At 44.8% G+C, this 23,253-nt stretch overlaps 1 protein-coding gene across 1 annotated transcript in view; it reads right to left on the bottom strand.

Moving 5' to 3' along the window:
* LOC121538616 (zinc finger protein 704) overlaps positions 1-22,128 on the bottom strand; it is a 71,013-nt gene extending 48,885 nt beyond the window's left edge. Inside the window, exons 1-2 of the mRNA XM_041846791.2 lie at positions 21,635-22,128; positions 12,102-12,334 (exon numbers count right to left, since the gene is read on the bottom strand). Of these exons, the coding sequence (XP_041702725.1) occupies positions 12,102-12,334; positions 21,635-21,928 (527 nt within the window). The 5' untranslated portion in view covers positions 21,929-22,128. The remainder of the gene's footprint in view (positions 1-12,101; positions 12,335-21,634) is intronic.
* Positions 22,129-23,253: the final 1,125 nt, after the last annotated feature.

Genomic DNA, 23,253 nt, shown 5'->3' with positions numbered 1-23,253 from the left:
CTCTCTCTCTCTCTCTCTTCTCTCTCTCTCTCTCTCTCTCTCTCTCTCTCTCTCTCTTCCTCTCTCTCTCTCTCTCTCTCTCTCTCTCTCTCTCTCTCTCTCTCTCTCTCTCTCTCTCTCTCTCTCTCTCTCTCTCTCTCTCTCTCTCTCTCTCTCTCTCTCTCTCTCTCTCTCTCTCTCTCTCTCTCTCTCTCTCTCTCTCTCTCTCTCTCTCTCTCTCTCTCTCTCTCTCTCTCTCTCTCTCTCTCTCTCTCAACCAGTAGAGTCACTCCAACCAGTTCGCCGGTAAGCTGTGACCTGGGGAGAGGGGGAGGGGTTAATGGGAAGGGGAGAGGTCACAGAGATGGAAAGGGGGATATTTGGGAAAGATAAAGGACATGAAGAGAGGGTTTGGAGCAACTTTCAACCATGAAATATCCTTCTATATCAGCCAAACAACTCTCTTCCTGTCCTTGTTTTTTCTTCTGCTGTGAACCTTTCACATAACTGTAGTTCAAATCACTTGCAAATGAACCATGTTTATATGCAACTTCAAATAAGACAACAAAGATGAGACAGACAGAGACTGTAGCGACAGAGACAACCGGGAAAAGAGGAGCAGCTGCTTCTAGTTTGAGAAGGAGCGGGAAAACCGAGAGAAAGAGAGAGAGAGCGAGAGAGAGCTGTGTTGGTGGTGATCAGAATGCCTTATGTAAGTGCATTATTGTGCACTGCAAAGGGGTTACCATGAATTTGATAGTATCTTACAGGCAGCTCGTTGGCGAGTAAAGTTCTGTATTTCATATTACAAAATAAAAAAATATTGTAAAATGTACTATATTATACTGTAAAAAAGTAAATGCAACAGTAATCGGAATGAATGAATGGATGGATGAATGACATTTATTGAGAGTAGGGGTTTGTATTTCACAATATTTTACTTTAATTGCAAGGGATTGGTGCAAGCAGGTCGGCTGCTTGATAAAATGTTTACACATTACAGCTAGTGATGGGGAAACTGAGCTTCCTGAAGCATTGAGCATTTCCAGCCAATTGTGTCGAAAATAGGTTCCTTACTCAAGGCTTTGATCAAGACAGTGTACACAAGTGGCACCTGCTGGTCAAAATAATTTAGAACAGACAAATTATTAGAGATGACGTCACACACGCCGTAGCGCACACGGTGGAGCCTTTTTGTCTTATACCGAAACCAATACCAAACAAATGAGTGGTTGTTCGATGAAATGAAGCGTCGGACGCCATTTATCACGTGCTTCTGATAAAGCGATACATGCATCGGCACAGTGCTTCAACGCATGACTCAGTGCTCCGGTATCAAACTTAACATCACATATTAATAAATATTTGGTGTTTCATATCCCTTGCAATTCTAGAGTAGTTAACAAAGGCTTCCAAACAGGCACCGACCAAAAGGACACAGCAAAATGCTCAACCGTTTAAGGTTTAAGACTTGCTGCCACTCTAATCTGTCCCCTATTCGTTTTAAATTGACAGGGCACTATAACCACATAGGAGTTAAATTGGTACAGCATTCTCACTCACGGGTGCAACAAATATAGCCTCTTACAAGGCACGCCTCAAAATATGTTAATGTACTAGAAACAACAACACCATGCAACCACCAGTGGTCAAAAGGTTTTTGGTTCTCCAAAGATAAGGTACGGCACTGTATTCTGTGGGGTAGAATTACAGTACCATTTGAAATTCAGCAATTTTCCCACAATGCACCATAATTTACAGTATGCTGCAGTTAAACATTTCAATTTTTTTTTTTACTGTTGATAATACCTAAAATTACCATATAAATTACAGTTTTCCATTACAGTGTGGGTGAGGAGGCTATAAAACGAGTATCAAACTCATTCCACGGAGGGCCGAGTGTCTGCAGACTTAGGCTCCACCCTTATACTTGATTGATGAATTAAGGTCACTAATTAGTAAACTCCCCTCACCTGGTTGTCTTGGTCTTAACTGAAAGAAAAAAACAAAAACCAGCAGACATGCGGCCCTCCATGGAAGGAGTTTGACACCCCTGCTATAAAACATACATTGGGGTTAGAGTTGCACAAGACTAGTTCTCTCTCTCTCAAGTCACAAGGTCAGAGAAGGGTCCTAATCCAGACTAATAAACAGGAATAAATGCTGAGCTCTTTACTTTCTGCTCGCAACAGAGGATCATCCCACTGTATGCATGCAGAAAGCATTCCTACCACCCACCCACCCACTCCCTCCCCTGTTATGAAACTGATTACACTTCTCATCTTCAGCTCAAAACATTCATATCCCATAGAAAGCATAACACACACATGCACCAGGGTTTCCGTTCGCCAGTAATAGCCTGCTTTTGGCCTATTTTTGTTGTTGTTGAAAAGCTAATAAATTGATAAAATTGTCGGGAGAGGAAGAAAAAAATCCTATTGTGAAATAATTATTTTTAGCCTCTTCATTGATGGAAATACCAGTCGATGGAAATACATTTGACTGGTCATGCTTATCGTTCTATAGTTTAATTTGCATAATTTAGTGGAATTAAATTGGTGCGTGTAGGCTACAGTATATTTGTTATTTATCTCAAACGTAACAGAAGACAGGTTTCATCAGCGCATCACACACCACTTTGCAATGAGCTGGAGGCAGTTAGCTATGCATTTTGAAAACATATACGTAATTGTTTTAAACCTGAATATTTTAATACACATTATGAGGCATGTCTTACCTTGCTTCAAAGTAGCCTATTAGAGCTCCTCTCTTTCTAAATATTTTTATCTCTGTCACATGAAACCGCTCGCATGTGAGGTGACCTTTTGACAATGGTAATTTCCCGCTAATTGCATTATGGAACGAACATTCGCGTGTAGCCTTTGCCTTGTGCGCATTGCTGTGCTTATAATGTGAAGAAATAATAGTTTATCAACATCTTAAGCTAAATGTTCTGATCTTTTGCATCAGAATAATTGTTTTTGAATGTTTTTTATGTATCCTAGGCCTACTGGTTGTATGAATTTGGCCTCTATCTTCCCACAACTGTCCCAGAGTCTGTTTGGAATAGGCTATTTGTCGATAAACTGACCAATAGAATAGATCAACTTTTCTACTCTGGGGTATAATAGATTGACATAGGCTAGGAATTGTGGTGTTCGTTACTCGTCTTGTTGGCTGATATAAAGTAAATGTGTACAGTTATTCTGACATCTTCAAAGTGCACATCAGAATTCAGTAAGAACATTGTTGCATCCTCGACTTGCATGTTCTGTTAATATGAATTACCATAATCTAAATGTGATTTCTGTCATTCTGAGCACCATGGGTGGACGCCCTAATCAGGTTACGCACCCAATGCATATGGGTCCGGCAGATTTCTCAAATGTCTGGTAAATAAAAATGTTGCTGGTCAAATTTCTAGCGCCACATTTTCCTAATGGAAAACCTGGCAACCACACACACACACACACACACACAAACCCTTTCACTATGTTTATTTTAGATGCTATTGATGAAAGAGTGATTCAGGGTCAACCACAGTGATGTAATCTAATTGCAGAGAACGAAAACCTGTAACCCCATTGCAACATTTTATAAATATGCCATTTAGCAGGGTGGCTTTACTTGGCTCATCGCGCTCTAGCGACTCCTTGTGGCGGGCCGGGCGCCTGCTGGCTGACTTCGTTCATCAGTTGATTTTATCTCTGCACCATGTTAGATTATGTTGAATCGCAGCAAATGAGCTTTAAAACTGCTACATTTTCTCTGAGCTCCATAGAGAAATGTGTAGAATTTCAGGAAATTGGCTTAAAAATTTAAAAATGTCTCGACACTGCCAAGGTAGCCTAGTGGTTAAGAGCATTGGGCCAATAACCATAAGGTTGCTGGTTTGAATCCCTGAGCTGGCAAGGTGAAAAAAGTTGATGTTCTGCCCTTGAGCAAGGCAGTTAACCAACAACTGATGACGTCAATTAAGACATCCCACTGTACCTCTCTGATTCAGAGGGGTCAGGTTCCCGAGTGGCGGAGCGGTCCAAGGCACTGAATCTCAGTGCTAGAGGCGTCACTACAGACCCTGGTTCGATTCCAGGCTGTGTCATAATCCATCCGTGATTGGGAGTCCCATAGGGCAGCGCACAATTGGCCCGGGGTAGGCCGTCATTGTAAATAAGAATTTGTTCTTAACTGACTTGCCTAGTTAAATAAAGGTTAACTCAAATACATTTTTTTTTTTAAAGGTTAAATGCAGAAGAGACATATTAAGTTGAATGTATTAAGTTGTGCAACTGACTAGGTATCCCCCTTTCCCCATGATCGGGGGCCTCTAAAATGTTCTCTATAATTCAGCTGCACCAACCGTGCCCATTGCCAGGCTCGCCTACCACTAAAGCCCCTTTTTGATTCAGAAAAACCCCCTGCTGTAGTTGAAATGCAAGATGCAGCGTGCTAGCCGGCTGGGCTACACCACCCCCTCTCCCCTGTTGCCATTCATCTAGAATGACCTTTGACCTACTGAAGTATGAGAGTTAACCCTTTACGAACACACACACACTCACAGCTCGAGCCTGGCAAAGGGTAATCATAGGGCCTGTATATCGCACTAGGGAGAGGAGGTTGGGGGAGAGAAGGTTGGAGGGGATGAGGGTTCACCTTCCAGTCTCAATGAGATCCAGACTGAGACAGAGAGCAGACAGAGACAGAGAGCAGGCAGGCTGTTGCTTTGACCTTCACCCAAACTTCACTGTGGAAGACGGATGCCTCCTCTGGAAGGGTGTGATTGTGAGTGTGTGTGTGTATGTGGGTGCGTATGTGTGTACGTGTATGTGCATGCGCATGCATACAGTGCATTCGGAAAGTATTCAGACCCCTTCACTTTTTCCACATTTTGTAACGTTACAGCCTTATTCAAAAATTTATTAAATATTTGTTTTCCTCATCAATCTACACACAATACCCCATAATGACTAAGCAAAAACAGGTTTTTAGAATTTTTTTTAAATTTATTACAAATAAAAAACAGAGGCTTCCAGGGTGGGTTTTGTTATACATTTGCTAAAATTTCAAAAAACCTGTTTTTGCTTTGTGATTATGGGGTATTGTGTGTTAAAATGATGAGGGGAAAAAAACAATTTAATCAATTTTAGAATGTGTCTGAATACTTTCCGAATGCACTGTAAATGGGTGCGTGCGTGGTGTGGGGGAATGCATGGAGTAGCCTATGCTTCATCCTGCTTCCCTAACCACAGTGCTGCTGATCCTTGTTAGCTGGCTGAGCTAAATCCAGGTCAGTCAGCCTATCATGGAGTGGCAATCTCTCACAGCATTGACATAGAGAAATTAGGTCACATTGGCCTTGTACAAGCTGGCTGGGGCAGTATTTCCATTCACTTACACAACTGCCTCAGAGCCGAGATAAGAAAACAAAGCAATTCACAACAAACCAGCCAAAAAGCTAGTCTAAGTACCAGTCTCTTTAGCTAACATTCCACTCCTTGTCATTGCCAAAGAGACTGGCGTTTCGGTAATATCAACGTTCATTACGCGCTGGATTTACGGCACAGTTGCTCATTGGTTGTTGGAAATAACATTCATGTTTTCCATGATAACATGAGCAGCATCGAAAATAGAATTAGAATTTATAACAAAGTCAAAAACAAACATTTAGCTGTTAGCTAGGCAAGTTGTTGTATTCTGAGGCTTAAAATCAAAACTAAGATGTTTTGTGGTTGAAATTGCAGTAGCTATGTATTTAGTTTGAGAATTTAGATGTGAGCTAGCACCTTTAGACAGACTGGTTTTGTCTGGACAAACAAAAAATGGTTTCTTAGCAACCGGATACCAACATGTTCTGTGGAGAAAATAACTTTCAATATTTGCATAATCATTGTGATTTGAGGATAGCTGTGAGGGTGATTGAATCAGGATCTAATCCTCTGTTCTACTCGAGGTCATTAATGATAGAATGTTCATATAGGTAATTATCAATAAAATTTAACAATAAGGTGCATAGCGTTCGATTTGCCTGCTGTGGAGCAAGGACACCCGCAGCTCCGCTAAAACCATTGACAACTGCGTGTAATTTGCAAGGGATTGTTAAATAAATGTTAACTATTTGGCTGTAGTATCATCACCTCTTGAAGAGCATAGTCAGAAATAAAAATGTCAAATTATTCCATGCAAAACAATTGCGCACTTTTAGCTCTATCATCATCTGAGTTATAGCCTACAGCAAGTAACTGCATGCTTTTCATGACCAGTAAACATCAATTGGTCATGAAATTCAGATACCTGAGAGTAAAAAGAAGAAACCCGCACACTGCGCTTGCAAGTATCACTGTTCTTTATTAAGCTTTACGTATCAGCCTCAAGGCCTTCGTCAGAGCTCTGACTAAGGTCTTGAGGCCAATACAATGTTAACTTTCATTGCTATGCGGACGACACACAGCTCTACATTTCGATGAAACATGGTGAAGCCCAAAAATGGCCTACCCTGGAAGCCTGTGTTTCAGACATAAGGAAGTGGATGGTGGCAGATTTTTTACTTTTAAACTGCTAGTTCTAGGTCCCAAGAAACAAAGAGATCTTCTGTTGGATCTGACAATTAATCTTGAAGGTAGTACAGTCGTCTCAAAAGGAGGACCTTGGCGCTACTCTGGACCCTGATCTCTCTTTTGATGAACATATCAAGAATATTTCAAGGACAGCTTTTTTCCATCTTCGTAACATTGGAAAAAATCTGAAACGTTTTGTCCAAAAATTATGCAGAAAAGCTAATCAATGCTTTTGTCACTTCTAGATTTGACTACTGCAATGATCTACTCTCCGGCTACCCGGATAGAGCACTAAATAAACTTCAGTTAGTGCTAAACACGGCTGCTGGAATCTTGACTAGAACCAAAAAATGTGATCATATTACTCCAGTGCTAGCCTCTCAGGGGTGCGAAGGTGAACGGAAAGGCACTGGAGCGACAAACCACCCTTGCTATCTCTGCCTGGCCGGTTCCTGTCTCTCCATTGGGATTCTCTACCTCTGACCGTATTACGGGGGCTGAGTCACTGGCTTACTGGTGCTTTCCATGCTATCCCTAGGAGGGGTGCGTCACTTGAAAGGGTTGAGTCACTGACGTGATCTTCCTGTCCGGTTTGTCGCCTCTCGGGCTCGTGCAGTGGAGGAGATCTTCGTGGGCTATACTCAGCCTTGTCTCAGGGTAGTAGGTTGGTGGTCTGTTGATATCCCTCTGTTGTTGTGGGGGCTGTGCTTTGGCAAAGTGGGTGGGGTTATATCCTGCCTGGTTGGCCCTGTCCGGGGGTATCGTCGGACAGGGCCACAGTGTCTCCCGACCCCCCCTGTCTCAGCCTCCAGTATCTATGCTGCAATAGTCTATGTGCCGGGGGGCTAGGGTCAGTCTGTTATATATGGTGTTATTCTCCTGTCTTATCCGGTGTCCTGTGTGAATTTAAGTATGCTCCCTCTACTTCTCTCTCTCTCCCTCTCTCCCTCCCCTCCCGGAGGACCTGAGCCCTAGGACCATGCCTCAGGACTACCTGGCCTGATGACTCCTTGCTGTTCCCAGTCCACCTGGTCGTGCTGATGCTCCAGTTTCCACTCTCCTGCCTGCGGTTATGGACCCCTGACCTGTTCACCAGACGTGCTACCTTGTCCCAGACCTGCTGTTTTCAACTTCTCTCTCTCTCTCTCTCTCTCTCTCTCTCTCTCTACCACACCTGCTATTTCAACCTCCAAATGACCGGCTATGAAAAGCCAAGTGACATTTACTCCTGATGTACTGACCTGTTGCAACCTCTACAACCACTGTGATTATTATATGACCCTTCTGGTCATCTATGAACTTTTGAACATCTTGGAGAAAAATCTGGCCAATGGCCATGTACTGTTATAATCTCCACCCGGCACAGCCAGAAGGGGACTGGCCACCCCTCAGAGCCTGGTTCCTCTCTAGGTTTCTTCCTAGGTTTCTGCCTTTCTATGGAGTTTTTTCTAGCCACCGTGCTTCTACATCTGCATTGCTTGATGTTTGGGGTTTTAGGCTGGGTTTCTGTATAGCATGTTGTGACATCTGCTGATGTAAAAAGAGCTTTATAAATACATTTCATTGATTGATACGTAAAGCTTAATAAAGAGCAGTGATACTAGCTAGTGCAGTGTGCGGGTTTCTTAATTTTTTCTTTGGCTAAGGCCTCCCGAGTGGCGCAGCGGTCTAAGGCACTGCATTGCAGTGCTTGAGGCGTCACTACAGATCCGGGTTCGATCCCGGGCTGTGTTGCGACCGGGAGACCGATGAGGCGGTGCACAATTTGCCCAGCATCGTCTGGGTTAGGGGAGGGTTTGGCCGGCCGGGATGTCCTTGTCCCATCACGCTCTAGCGACTTCTGTGGCGGGCCGGGCACATGTACGCTGACACGGTCGCCAGTTGTACAGTGTTTCCTCCAACACATTGGTGCGGCTGGCTTCCGGGTTAAGCGAGTAGTGTGTCAAGAAGCAGTGCGGCTTGGCAGTGTCGTGTTTCGGAGGACGCATGGCTCTCGACCTTCACCTCTCCCGAGTCCGTACGGGAGTTGCAGCGATGGCACAAGACTGTAACTACCAATTGGATATCACGAAAAAGGGGTAAAAAAAAATTAAGACACTTTGGCTAAACATAGTGGTAAGTAGACGTAATGTACTTTTTTCTCCAACCAACGTAGGCCTACCTAGCGAAGTTAGCTAACATTATCCCTTTTTCAACATTGTTTTTAAGAGTGTTTAATCACAATTACTGCTGACAGACATGATAGGCTACATTGATTGATGGACCACGTCAAATTGGCTAGCTAACTAATAACAGATATGGCTAAACAAGCTAACTTTCAGGGGATAAACTAGATGGCTATATCCAAATATTGTTTGATTTGCTTGCAATCTATAGTGGTGATGACAGTAGTCCGAGTGACAACTTTATCAGGAAGAGGACTTGCCGATCTCAAGCTCTTTCCAAAAGCCTAATGTCTGATGAAGCAAGCAAATGACATGTTGTTTGCTTAGCTAGCTACATGCCAAATAGATCTGGCTACAATCATGTATTTGAAAACACATGTTAATTGATGTGTACTGATCATGAAAAGCATGCAGTTACTTGCTGTATAACTCTGATGATAGAGCTAAATGTGGAATAAATCGGTAATGTGTAGTTATGACTATGCTCTTCAAAAGGTGATGATATTAAAACCAAATAGTTATAACATTTATTTAACAATCCCTTGAGAACAGCACATAGTTGTCAATGGTTTTAGCAGAGAAGTAGCCAAATCGAACTCTCTGCACCGTATTGTGACGTTTTATTGATAACGAATTTGAAGATGGCAGAAAGGCCAGTGTCTTTGGCACATGACATGAATTACAGGGAGTGCATTAGCTAAAGACACTGGTACCCAGGCTACAAAAAAGCTGCCACAACCCCAACCCCAACCCTTCCACCAAACGTATTTTTGTTCATTTATACATTATTTTGATATTTTTACCAACTGTGTGTGTGCAGTGTGTCAGTCCCTCCTCTTTTATGTGCAGAGAAGCTTGTCTGGACTTGTCTGCAGGACAAACAGTAACCCAGTGATATAGCCCTGAACTGAACACTTATTGCACAACTTTACAAAACACTGCCTCTTAAAGACTGCCTGGCTAGGGTGTGAATGGTGAAACAAACACACACGTACACACACACCAAACACACACACACAGACACACACACCAGGCTGTGCTCGACACACTGCCCTAGCAGAAAATCCCAAGTGGGACAGCTGAGATGTGGAAGTGCAAATGCTCTATTACACTATGAAGAAGTAGCCAACAACAAGAAACTGTCTATAGTCAGACCATAAAACTATACAACAGACAGTAGCATTAAACTGTGGGACAGACAGGTGCTAGTGGACTGAACCACTATTTATTTTCTGTGCTTATTTTGAACCTTTTCATCACAGAATAAATACAGACAAAGCCATACAGCCAATATCCCATTCCTTCTTATAGCAGATATATGAAGGAATTATAGAATATATTAGTAGCTACAGTGACTGTCACTGATCCTAATGCTCCTGTTAAGAGAAATTGGCCCATGCTTACAGGGGGCTACATACAGCAGACTCAATGCCCATTTGAATGTGAGCAGGGTGAGACGAGGAGCTAATCTAAAAGTTTAATGTAGCCACAAGGGCCTCTACAAATATGACCAAATCATTAGGCCTATGTAACGTTACGTTATTCAAACTCTGTTAGCCAGTGTGTTTGATATGCTGAAGAATAGAGCAGGATAGTGAGGTAGTCATCAACCCACAAAGAGGGAAAAAAGTGAGGTGAAAGGTGAGCATGGCAGCTGTTGTGTTGGCTGGCTCTCGCAAACACATGCGCGCTGCGCACACACGCACGAACACACACTCACTCAAATGAATTTCTCACCCACATACTTACTCACCCAGTGACACACACACAGAAACGCTCACACAGCAACTGTCAGTACTTTGGGAAAGCGAGCATGCTCAATCTTGCTGCATGCTCCCCGGGGGGACACTCTTTCATCACACATGATGTCCTGCATGTGAACTTCACATGATCCTGATATTAGAAAACAGTGATTTTAAACCAACAACACACTCATCAGGTCACCGTGCTCCATTGATCGGCCATATTGGATTTGATCAAGACCTCATTGCAACTCTCTACTACCGCAGGGCATTTTGTTAATGTATAACCACATTGCACACACACACACACACACACACACACACACACACACACACACACACACAAAGACAGTTGTTCCAACCTATCAGTGGTTATAAAAAATTCTGAATAAACAGGCTCTTAACCAGTGTCTGCCTGCAGCCGTTCCCAGACCTCTTGTCTGTTATGTAACAGTGTTATTTATCAGAGAGCTGGCTGGCCATGTCCCTGGACAGACACAGCTCTCTCTCTCTCTCTGCCTGTGTCTGGACCGCTGTGTGTGTGTGTGCTTTTTCAGTCGATCCCTATGAGAGAGTGTCCTGCACAACACACCATTGCGTGTGTGTGTGTGAGTCACAGCAACAAGGAAAACAGCCTTGAGCCTGTCTCGCTCTGCTAGCCACTGAGTCACACACAACAGTACAAACTACTGAGAGAATTACATATAAACAAACACACAGACACACGCTTAATGATACTGGGTCTGGATTGACACAGAGCGATTATAGAAAGAAAAGGGAAAGCGTTAACCCTTTCTTCTGAATATGAGACATGGATTAAGTCGCCGGAGTCAATCTCGCCTGGACATAATAACGGTTTTCAGATTATACGAGGGTGGGGAGTTTAGGGAGTCGATAATTCCATAACATTGCATGTCCAATCCATGACAGTTGCTTCATGTCCTAGGAACCAATCTTTATAAACACAATGTTATCTAGTATGAAAGATCACACGCTCAACAAAGTGAAACATGGGTATTTTTCTGTAGTGTTAAATGTGTGAACTGCTTGAATCTCAATGTTAAGGTAAAAAAAAAAACATTTGGTGTGGTTGGCCATGGTGTGCAAGACAGTGACATAAGCCATTGACATCTTGTGCATTGATTTGTGCATTGACTAATCTAGCAATTGGTTCATTGGCTAGTGGTCCACTATCACAGTGAGAGCAGTATTGGTTTAGGTTCATCAGTCAACAGTAAGATGACTATCATATATTCCATTCTCACTAACATGATTGTGCAATCTTGACCTTATTCTAGAACTTTGACCCGCTGAGGTATTTTCTAAAGTCTTGAGAATATTCCAGAACTATTCTGATTCTGGAACACTGGAATGCTTTCTAAGAATCCAACAGCAGTCATCTGACCAAGCTTCCCCACAACATTTATACCCAAACCATAGTTTATTCAAGACTGTTTTGGGATTTGAGGTGAAAACACCCAATTCTTAGAGCAATTTTAACTTCCTGAAATTCTATGCCCCATTCAATGACTGTATCATCTGGACCTGAATTGGTATTGACCCAACTATGGGTAAGGCAGCAACCATGCTACAGGTAATAACCATAAAGTTATCCATGCGGTACTAGGTAATAACTATGTTATTAGCCATGTGGTCCCTACCTGCGTCGGGGGACAGGTATTTGGGAGGAGGGGTGGGGGTCTCTCTCCTCAGGTGGAACTTGCTGTCCGTTTGTTGCCTGGCAACCGCTGGACACCAGCAGGGTCCTCGCCTCCGAGTGCATGTGTCTGTCCGCCTTCTGCCCTTTCCGGATCAGGCAGTGTGTGGGACTGCCGTTAGTAAGGATCCCAGTCAGACCACTGTTTCTTTCATCTGCCTCCCCACCACAACCTGCCTGAAGGATGAAGAACAAAACACACACAGAGAAATTATCTAATGGTTGGAGTCTCAGAACTGATATGTTGGTGCTTTTAGCTTCCAAGGCTTGTAGTAAAAATAGATAATATAAGGTTAATTACATAGTCCAAATGATAGTTTTAGGCACCATTTAACAGATTTGTTTGGCTACATTGTTGGGAAGGGGACGTGTGTTGGGGATTTTGTGTGTAAGGAAATATAGAAGCCGTGTCACTAAATCTGTCCAACCATTTTGTAGCGGATTATTTTGGACGGAGTCAGGCGCAGGAGGGTAAATCACAGAATAAATGGTTTATTCGGCAATACAGAGGTACGCAGCAATGCGTAAAACACTCCAGTGCGGTAAAACTGCGCTCTGTGGAAAACAAGGCACACGGGTGAATATCCCGGCGATACAAAATACAATATAGCTCCACCAAGCTGTAGTAACCTCCACAATAAACAATCACACACAAACACAAGAGGGGCAGAGGGAATACTTATACAGGTACTGATGAGGGGATATGAACCAGGTGTGTGTAATAAACAAGACAAAACAGGACGACGAACGCCGAAGCCTGCCTGAACAAGGAAAAGGGGGCAGCTTCGGAGGAAGTCGTGACACATTTGGAGGAGCACCGGCCTCACGGACGGCCAGGAGGACGCGGAGCAGGGCGAGCCGGATGGCAATGGTGGAAATCACGCAACAGGGAGGGATCGAGGACATCCCTCACCGGGACCCAGCACTACTCCTCCGGACCGTACCCCTCCCACTCCACAAGGTACTGAAGGCCCCCCACCCGACGCCTCGAATCCAGGATGGAACGGACGGAGTACGCCAGGGCCCCCTCGATGTCCAGAGGGTGCGGAGGGACCTCCCGCACCTCCGACTCCTGGAGCGGACCTGCCACCACCGGCCTGAAAAGAGACACGTGAAACGAGGGGTTAATACGGTAATCAGGAGGGAGTAGTAACCTATACGTAACCTTGTTTACTCTTCTCAGGACTTTGAATGGCCCCACAAACCGCAGGCTAAGCTTCCGGCAGGGCAGGCGGAGGGGCAGATTCCGGGTCGAGAGCCAGACCCGATTACCCGGTACAAAGATCGGGGCCTCACTGCGGTGGCGGTCAGCGTTGGCCTTCTGGCGATGCACGCCGCGCTGGAGGTGGACGTGGGCAGCGTTCCACGTCTCCTCCGCGCGCCGAAACCAGTCATCCACCGCAGGAGCTTCGGTCTGGCTCTGATGCCACGGTGCCAGGACCGGCTGAAAATCTAAAACACATTGAAATGGAGATAGGTTAGTGGAGGAGTGGCGGAGAGAGTTCTGGGCATATTCGACCCATGACAAGTTTGATTAAGTACCCGGTAATCAATGCAAGGGCGCAGATCTCCGTCTTTCTTCTTCATGAAAAATAAACTTGAGGAGGCAGGCGAAGTGGAGGGACGTATGAACCCCTGGCGCAGGGACTCGGAGACGTATGTCTCCATAGCCTCCGTTTCAGCATGCGACAGGGGATAGACATGTCTCCTGGGAGGCACAGCGTCTAACCAGAGGTTTATCGCACAATCCCCCACTCGATGAGGTGGTAATTTGGTCGCTTGTGTTTTGGAAAACGCGTGGCCAAGTCGAGGTATTTGGGGGGGAATGCACGCGGTGGAGGTAGTGTCTGGACTTTCCACCGTGGTTGCACCAACAGAAACAGCTAGACACCTACCCTGACACTCTCTCGACCACCCCGTGAGAACCCTCTTCGGCCATGAAAAGGTGGGGTCGTGTAATGCGAGCAAGGGAAGACCCAACACAACAGGGAAATCGGGGGACTCAGAAATATGAAAGGTGATTTGCTCCCTATGGGTCTCCAGTGTAATCATAGTGACTGGTGCCATAACCTCCCTACCAAAACCTGACCCTAATGGTCGACTGTAAAATACTACCATGTAATCAGGGAAGTTGACGTAGATGGTGAAATGCGCAGCAGAGGGCTCTGAACGAGTGTGGGTTTGCGCTACCTGGGGTGACGCGAGAGTGCCCTGCCTTTCGCCTCCAGACCCAGAAGAACTCTGACGACAGCGTGCAGCAGAATGTCCTCTCTTGCCACAAGAGTGACACTGGATCTGTCGCCCTCCGTTCTCCCGGATCGCTGCACCACCCAGCTCCATCGGAACGTAATCCGGGTTGCAGGGGGGGTGAAACGGCAGGCCCCTTCCAGGACGTCCTCTGGAAGCCAGCAGGTTGTCCAACCGGATGGCCATGTCCGCTAGCTGGTTGAAAGTCAACGTGGTATCCCGGCAGGCTAGCTCCCTTCGGACGTCCTCCCGCAGGCTGCACCCGCTCGTTCCACCCGGACCCCGCCGCTAGAGTTCTAAACTCCAGGGCAAAGTCTTGCACGGTCCTCGTCCCCCAGATGGACCAGGCGCTCGCCGGCCTCTCTTCCTTCGGGGGGATGATCGAAGACTGCCCGGAAGAGGTGAGCGAACGCCCCGTAGTTGTCCAACGTGTCTCCTCCTTCACTCCAGACCGCGTTGGCCCACTCCAGGGCTTTCCCCGAGAGGCAGGAGACGAGGACTGACACCTTCTCCCGCTCCGAGGGAGCCGGGCTGATGGTGGAAAAACAGAGGTCCAGCTGCAGGAGGATTCCCTGGCAGCGGGCCGCTGTCCCGTCGTACTCCCTCGGTCGGGATAGGTGAATCCCTCTGGGTGCTGGGGTGTGGGTGGCTGGATCCGGTTGCTCAGCTGGTCCCAAAGGGTCGGGTCCTCTCCTCTCCAGGCGTTGGACGACCTGGAGAACCCGATCCATCGCTTCGCCCAAGCTGGCTATCATGTTGGAATGCTCCTGGACCCGCTCCACAACTCCAGGCATATTCCCGTTTCCTGCTGACTCTATGCTGTTGGGTGTGTGATTCTGTAGCGGGTGATTTTGGACAAAGTCAGGCGCAGGAGGGTAAATCCTAGAATAAATGGTTCATTCGGCAATATAGCGGTACGTAGCAATGCGTAAAACACTCCAGTGCGGAAAAACGGCGCACTGGGGAAAACAAGGCACACGGGTGAATATCCCAGCGATACACAATACAATATAGCTCCACCGAGCTGTAGTAACCTCCACAATAAACAATCACACAGAAAGACAAGGGGGCAGAGGGAATACTTATACAGGTACTGATGAGGGTATATGAACCAGGTGTGTGTAATAAACAAGACAAAACAAATGGAATGATGAGATGAGGAGCGGCAGTGGCTAGAAGGCCGGTGACGACGAACCCCGAAGCCTGCCCGAACAAGGAGAGGAGGCAGCTTCGGAGGAAGTCGTGACACATTTGGAGGAGCTGACAAGCAGAATCTACACTGTAACGGAAAATGTATACAGTAATTTTAGGTATTATCAACAGTAAAAATCTTTGAAACGTTTACCTGCAGCATACTGTAAATGATGGTGCGTTGTGGGAAAATTGCTGTATTTCGATTGGTACTGTAATTCCACCCCACAGAATACAGTACAAATCAAATAAAGCTTGATTTATACAGCACATTTCAGACATGGAATGCAATGCAATGTGCTTCACAGGAAAAAACAAATAAAAACATTTTAGATTAGTTATCTCTTTTTAAATTGCTAACCTCCTCTGTTATTGTAATGGAGCGAGGTTAGCATGTTTTGGGGGTACGATATTCGTGTCTATAAATTTCTCACTCATCAATTTTCACAATTCATTCAGGACTAGCCATAATCATGGTAACATCCACATTAATGTAGAAGTGTTTAGAAACATATTCTACTCGTATTTACAAAAAAAAAGTGACTCCAAAATGACACAATACATTATTTACCATGAATTTCTATTGGGCACAAAATAATCTGAAACACAAGGCAAACAAACAGCAAATTCACGCTCAACAGTTTGCCCTGTGTATCAAGAATGGTCCACCACCCAAAGGACATCCAGCCAACTTGACACAACTATAGGAAGCATTGGAGTCAACATTGGCCAGCTCAATATTAGGAAGGTGTTCTTAATGTTTGGTATTCTCAGTGTATACAGTGCAAGTCCCGTGTAGCTCAGTTGGTAGAGCATGGCGTTTGCAATGCCAGGGTTGTGGGTTCGATTCCCATGGGGGGCCAGTATGAAAAATAAATAAATTATGCACTCACTAACTGTAAGTCGCTCTGCATAAGAGCGTCTACTAAATGACTAAAAATGTAAGTGAATAAGTCCTACAAGTCCTACAGGTGGTGACCACAGACCAGTTCCTATGCTTCCTGGCTGATATTTTGGTCACTTTTGAATGCTGGCGGTGCTTTCACTCTAGTGGTAGCATGAGACGGAGTCTACAACCCACACAAGTGGCTCAGGTAGTGCAGCTCATCCAGGATGGCACATCAATGCGAGCTGTGGCAAGAAGGTTTGCTGTGTCTGTCAGCGTAGTGTCCAGAGCATGGAGGCGCTACCAGGAGACAGGCCAGTACATCAGGAGACGTGGAGGAGGCCGTAGGAGGGCAACAACCCAGCAGCAGGACTGCTACCTCCGCCTTTGTGCAAGGAGGAGCAGGAGGAGCACTGCCAGAGCCCTGCAAAATGACCTCCAGCAGGCCACAAATGTGCATGCGTCTGCTCAAACGGTCAGAAACACACTCCATGAGGGTGGTATGAGGGCCCGAAGTCCACAGGTGGGGGTTGTGCTTACAGCCCAACACCGTGCAGGAAGTTTGGCATTTGCCAGAGAACACCAAGATTGGCAAATTCGCCACTGGCGCCCTGTGCTCTTCACAGATGAAAGCAGGTTCACACTGAGCACATGTGACAGACGTGACAGAGTCTGGAGACGCCATGGAGAACGTTCTGCTGCCTGCGTTTGGCGGTGGGTCAGTCATGGTGTGGGGTGGCATTTCTTTGGGGGGCCGCACAGCCCTCCATGTGCTCGCCAGAGGTAGCCTGACTGCCATTAGGTACCGAGATGAGATCCTCAGACCCCTTGTGAGACCATATGTGCGGTTGGCCCTGGGTTCCTCCTAATGCAAGACAATGCTAGACCTCATGTGGCTGGAGTGTGTCAGCAGTTCCTGCAAAAGGAAGGCATTGATGCTATGGACTGGCCCGCCCGTTCCCCAGACCTGAATCCAATTGAGCACATCTGGGACATCATGTCTCGCTGCACCACAGACTGTCCAGGAGTTGGCGGATGCTTTAGTCCAGGTCTTGGAGGAGATCCCTCAGGAGACCATCTGCCACCTCATCAGGAGCATGCCCAGGCATTGTAGGAAGGTCATACAGGCACGTGGAGGCCACACACACTACTGAGCCTCATTTTGACTTGTTTTAAGGACATTACATCAAAGTTGGATCAGCCTGTAGTGTGGTTTTCCACTTTAATTTTGAGGGTGACTCCAAATCCAGACCTCCATGGGTTGATACATTTGATTTCCATTGATAATTTTTGTGTGATTTTGTTGTCAGCACATTCAACTATGTAAATAAAAAAGTATTTAATAAGATTTTTTTTTTAGCAGTGTAAAACTACCAGAAATGTGAAAAGACAGAGTACACTGAACAAAAACATAAACATGTAAAGTGTTGGTCCTTTGTTTCATGAGCTGAAATAAAAGATCCCAGAAATGTTCCATACGCACAAAAAGCTTATTTCTCTCAAATTTTGTGCACAAATTTGTTTACATCCCTTTTAGTGCCAGATAATTTAATGTTAATTTAATGCCGCCTCCAACGTCGTTTTAGATAATTTGGCAGTACGTCCAATCTGCCTCACAACCGCAGACCACGTGTATGGCGTTGTGTGGACGAGCGGTTTGCTGATGTCAATGTTGTGAACAGAGTGCCCCATGGTGGTGATGGGGTTATGGTATGGGCAGGCATAAGCTATGGACAATGAACACAATTGCATTTTATGGATGGCAATTTGAATGCACAGATATACCGTGACGAGATCCTGAGGCCCATTGTCGTGCCATTCATCTGCCGCCATCACCTCATATTTCAACATGATAATGCACGGCCACGTCGCAAGGATCTGTACACAATTCCTGGAAGTTGAAAATGTCCCAGTTCTTCCATGGCCTGCATAGTCACCAGACATGTCACACATTGAGCATGTTTGGGATGCTCTGGATGGCCGTGTACGACAGTGTGTTCCAATTCCCACCAATATCCAGCAACTTCGCACAGCCATTGAAGACGAGTGGGACAACATTCCACTGGCCACAATCAACAGCCTGATCAACTTCATTCGAAGGAGACGTGTCATGTGGCAAAAGGTGGTCACACCAGATACTGACTGGTTTTCTGATCCACACCCCTACCTTCTTTTTAAGGTATCTTTGACCAACAGATGCATATCTGTGTTCCCAGTCATGTGAAATCCATAGATTAGGGCCTAATGCATTTATTTCAATTGACTGATTTCCTTATATGAACTGTAACTCTGTAAAATCTTTGAAATTGTTGCATGTTGCGTTTATATTTTTGTTCAGTATAGACTGTGTGGGGGGGGGGAGCTAGTAGGCTGAGTGGGCGGGGAGCTCATCTTTACTGGCAGTTCTTTGAAAACACCTATGTCAAGCAACATGGACACAGTGAGCAGTGTTGCAGTGAGATTATTTAAAGCAAATTTGCTGATACACAAGTAACTCAAACAACATTGAAATTGCATTCAACATCCAATCCTGTCATACACCACATCATGGTTTTACAAATGTTTTGCTTATCCAACTGTTTGGTTATTGTAACAGTGTCAATATAAACAAAATGTTGACTGTATAATTTAGCTAGCTAGCCCAAATGGAATTGTCAGCACTGTTTATCAGGCTAGCTAGCTAGTTTATCTTGGACAATTTCAGTTGAAACTTTACAGTAGTGATGTTACGTTTGATACCGGAGCTCCGAGGCATGCGTCGAAATTGCTAAACAGCTAACTTCGAAGCAGTGTGCCGATGCGTGTCTCACTTTATCAGAAGTATGTCATCAATTATGTCCGAAGCTTCGTTTGATCACGTGCCTTTTCAAACCGTGTGTTGTAAAATGCGAGACCCCACTGAACATTCAGGGATGTGTGGGTATGAGGTTGAATCCCATTAAAGGCACACTATGCAGATTTCTTTTTAAATGTGAAACCACACTTTCTGCACTGTTGTTCAAATATTTAGTTTGATTTAGTATAGTTTCTGTCTTAAGCATCCTAAATAATGCCATAGAATCCGTTTTTGAAAAATACCCAATGTTTATATCCCAGGACAAATTAGCTAGCTAAATGTCCATGAATGTTTCATATGTGTTTCGACCTGTCCCTAAAATAATATAATTGGTTCAGAGTTCGTTTTGATATTTCAACCTGCGTGTTCTGATCGCATCTGGTGTGGATGGACAAAATCAACATGCGGACGCACGCGCGTGGCCAGTGTCGTCGGCATGTGAGTGTACAAAACATTAAAGCTGCAATATGTAACTTTTGGGCGACCCGACCAAATTCATATAGAAATGTGTTTTATAGATCTGTCATTCACATTGAAAGCAAGTCTAAGAAGCGGTATATCTGTTCTATGTCCGCTATTTATACGCTTCCCATTCTTAAGTTTAGTTTTTGCATCTTTTACTTTCGGTTTTGTACACCAGCTTCAAACAGCTGAAAATACAATATTTTTGGTTATGGAAAATATATTTCACAGCGGTTTTGATGGTACAATGATTCTCTACACTATACTTGCTTTTTTTGTCACATAAACTGAAATTAGGAGAACTATTAGAATTATAGCAACCAGGAAATGGAGAAGCGATTTCTGCATAGTGCATCTTTAAGAACACCTTCCTAATATTGAGTTGCACACCCCCTTTTGCCCTCAGAACAGCCTCAATTCGTCGGGGCATGGGCTCTACAAGGTGTCAAAAGTGTTCCACAGGGATGCTGGCCCATGTTGACACCAATACTTCCCAGAGTTGTGTCAAGTTGGCTGGATGTCCTTTGGGTGGTGGACCATTCTTGATACACACTGGAAACTGTTGAGTGTGAAAAACCCAGCGGTGTTGCAGTTCTTGACACAAACCGGTGCGCTTGGGACCTACTACCATACCCCGTTCAAAGGCACTTAAATCTTTTGTCTTGCCTATTCACCCTCTGAATGGCACACATACACAATCCATGTCTCAATTGTCTCTGAGCTTTAAAAAATCCTTCATTAACCTGTCACCTCCCCTTCATCTACACTGATTGAAGTGGATTTAACAAGTGACATCAAAAAGGGATCATAGCCTTCAACTGGTCAGTCTATGTCATGGAATGAGACAACGTTCATATAGCATGCATATCAACGATATCAAGAAGTTTGTTTGAATTTTCCATTTGGCATGTCTCTTGATGTAATGATATGACAACCGTGTAGCAGTTTTGGGCAACCGTTCCCCTGCTTTTGTTCCATGCTGGCTGAAGACCTCATTAGCCAGTTACTAGCTAACACCAGACACAGATGAAAACAGAAAACCACTTTAGATTAATAGGGGTAAACTCTAATTATATTTGTTGACATGCTGCAGTCAAATTCTGGCACCAGTAGACTAGCTACCTAGCTATGTAAACCACACCCCTCTGCAAACATGCCTTCTGGGACGTTGGTTAAAAGGCAGTACTTATTTGAATTAGGTAAGAGAATAAGACATTACCATTGGTGTATTAAAATTAGGCTTTTTGTGATGTTACCAAAACCCCTTAATAATCCTGCCTCCATCCCACCTCCTGAATAAGTGTTTGAAATGGAGAGGGGACCTGTAAATTTATGATCAAACTTTATGAATGTAGAAGCAACAGTTATTTTCATACTTTGGTACTCCTACTTAATCCAATTTCATGAAAAACATGATTTTGACTGTTCTGGACCTTTAACTTTGAACGCGCAATGAGCCGCCATTTTAACAAATTACATTCGTCATACATAGCCTACTAGTTGCAATTAATAGGCTAACTAACTTGCGTTAGTCGCATGTCTGACCTACATTTTCACTTTAAAAAATAACCGATTCACGTCATCAGCAAAGTTAGCCTCTTCGCCCCCGGAGACCTGTAACGTTATCGGGCGCACAATGTGTGGGCTACAGTTCTCCTGGAGCGAAGAGGCTACAGAATAATCAGAGCGGACTGGTTCTGTATCCCGGGTGAATGCAACATTAGGCTTTCATGCAAAAATGTAACTTAATGTGAATAATTGAATAGGGGGGGAAATTAATAACTAACCAACACACTGTTAGACCAAAAATATTACGTCCAGCATGCAATGGTTATGCCCGTGTAATAGAACCTACTTTATTCAGGTGGGGATATTTTTCTCTCCCTGATGACAGGTCATTCACATTGAGGACTGTGTCCTGGCTTGTACATTCTCTTAAAGATCCATCATCCAGCATGAATTTGTAGAGAACTGCTCCTGTTGCGGGACCGTTCTTGCACGCCAGAATGACACGGCTGTCCGCAGTGGCGGCAACACAAATTTTGCGTCCCTTGGAACCCTCTGCATGCTGGTCAATACCGGCTTGTTTCGAAGCGCCCGCGACCCGTATTCCAACAGGAGACATGTCAAGCAGACGTTTAGAATTCATCGTTGGACCGGACAAGTGGGGACTAAAGAAAGATTACCCGCTTTCTATAGATTTTAGTGCAGATATCTGGAATAAAATACATTTATCAGGATTGTCTTGAATCGATCTCCGTGTGTTACCACTATTCTAAGGTACGGTTAACGATTGTTTAGCTTTTTTCTAAAACAAAATGCCACGCCCACACTCCCTGCGCGTGCAGAAGACTTGTGCAGCAGACTTGTGCAGCTTGGTGAGATTCACAGAGCACCGCCTTCAATTCTCTCATATTGGTCCTCAGAATACGTAAACGTTCCATTTTGGCACGCGGCCATCGCAAGCCAGCAGCCCATTGGGTAGTTTGGACTGTGTCACTTTTTTTTCTGCGAAGATTGTGGGGGTGTGTCGCTCCAGTTTGCCCTTTGCCGGCCGGCGGTTGGAAAAGGGAGAAATTAGGTAGGCCTAGACTTGGCTGAATTCGAAACAGTAGCCTTCTGTCTGTGGAGATCAAGTGTAGCGGCCTATTCACAACTTGAAATAATATCCCAAAGTGCGCCATTAATCACTCGTTTTCTCATCAGATAATAACAAAAAAAGCTTAAGCCATTTTATTTAACTTTTTTAAAAATGTACATTAAAGGGATAATCCACCCCCAGAAAAAAAAAGTATGTAACTACTGTATATTTGTTGTGTCAGTGGGTAAAATAAGTATTTTCAACATGATTTAACTTCTAAGTGGTTCCGTCTTAGCCTAGGCAGCCGATAGTGGGTGCTATATCTGCACTAGATTGATGTGCATTCCCGGTAATACACTTGTGTCCCCCGTGGACCAGCCCGTACATAAAGCATCCTCCATTCAGGCTGCATATGCATCATTTTCCTCCTTAACTAGCTTTAATGGCAAGTCGTGGACACACCTTCAAATTAGTGAATTCGGCTATTTCAGCCACACCCGTTGCTGATAGGTGTATATAATTGAGCACACAGCTATGCAATCTCCATAGACAAACATTGGCAGTGGAATGGCCTGTACTTACTTTCAACGTGGCACCATGATAGGATGCCACCTTTCCAACAAGTCAGTTTGTCAAATGTCTGCCCTGCTAGAGCTGCCCCAGTCAACTGTAAGTGATATTATTGTGAAGTGGAAACATCTAAGAACAACAACGGCTCAGCCACGAAGTGGTAGGCCACACATGCTCACAGAAGGGGACCGCCGAGTGCTGAAGCGCGTAGCTCGTAAAAATCGTCTGTCCTCGGTTACAACACTCACTACCGAGTTCCAAATTGCCTCTGGAAGCAACATCAGCACAATAACTGTTTGTCGGAAGCCTCATGAAATGGGTTT

The sequence above is a fragment of the Coregonus clupeaformis genome, chromosome 24 (genome assembly GCF_020615455.1).
Source record: "Coregonus clupeaformis isolate EN_2021a chromosome 24, ASM2061545v1, whole genome shotgun sequence".
NCBI lineage: Eukaryota > Metazoa > Chordata > Actinopteri > Salmoniformes > Salmonidae > Coregonus > Coregonus clupeaformis.
Note: the sequence above shows the minus strand (reverse complement) of the source record. Positions and strands in the feature narration are given on the sequence as shown.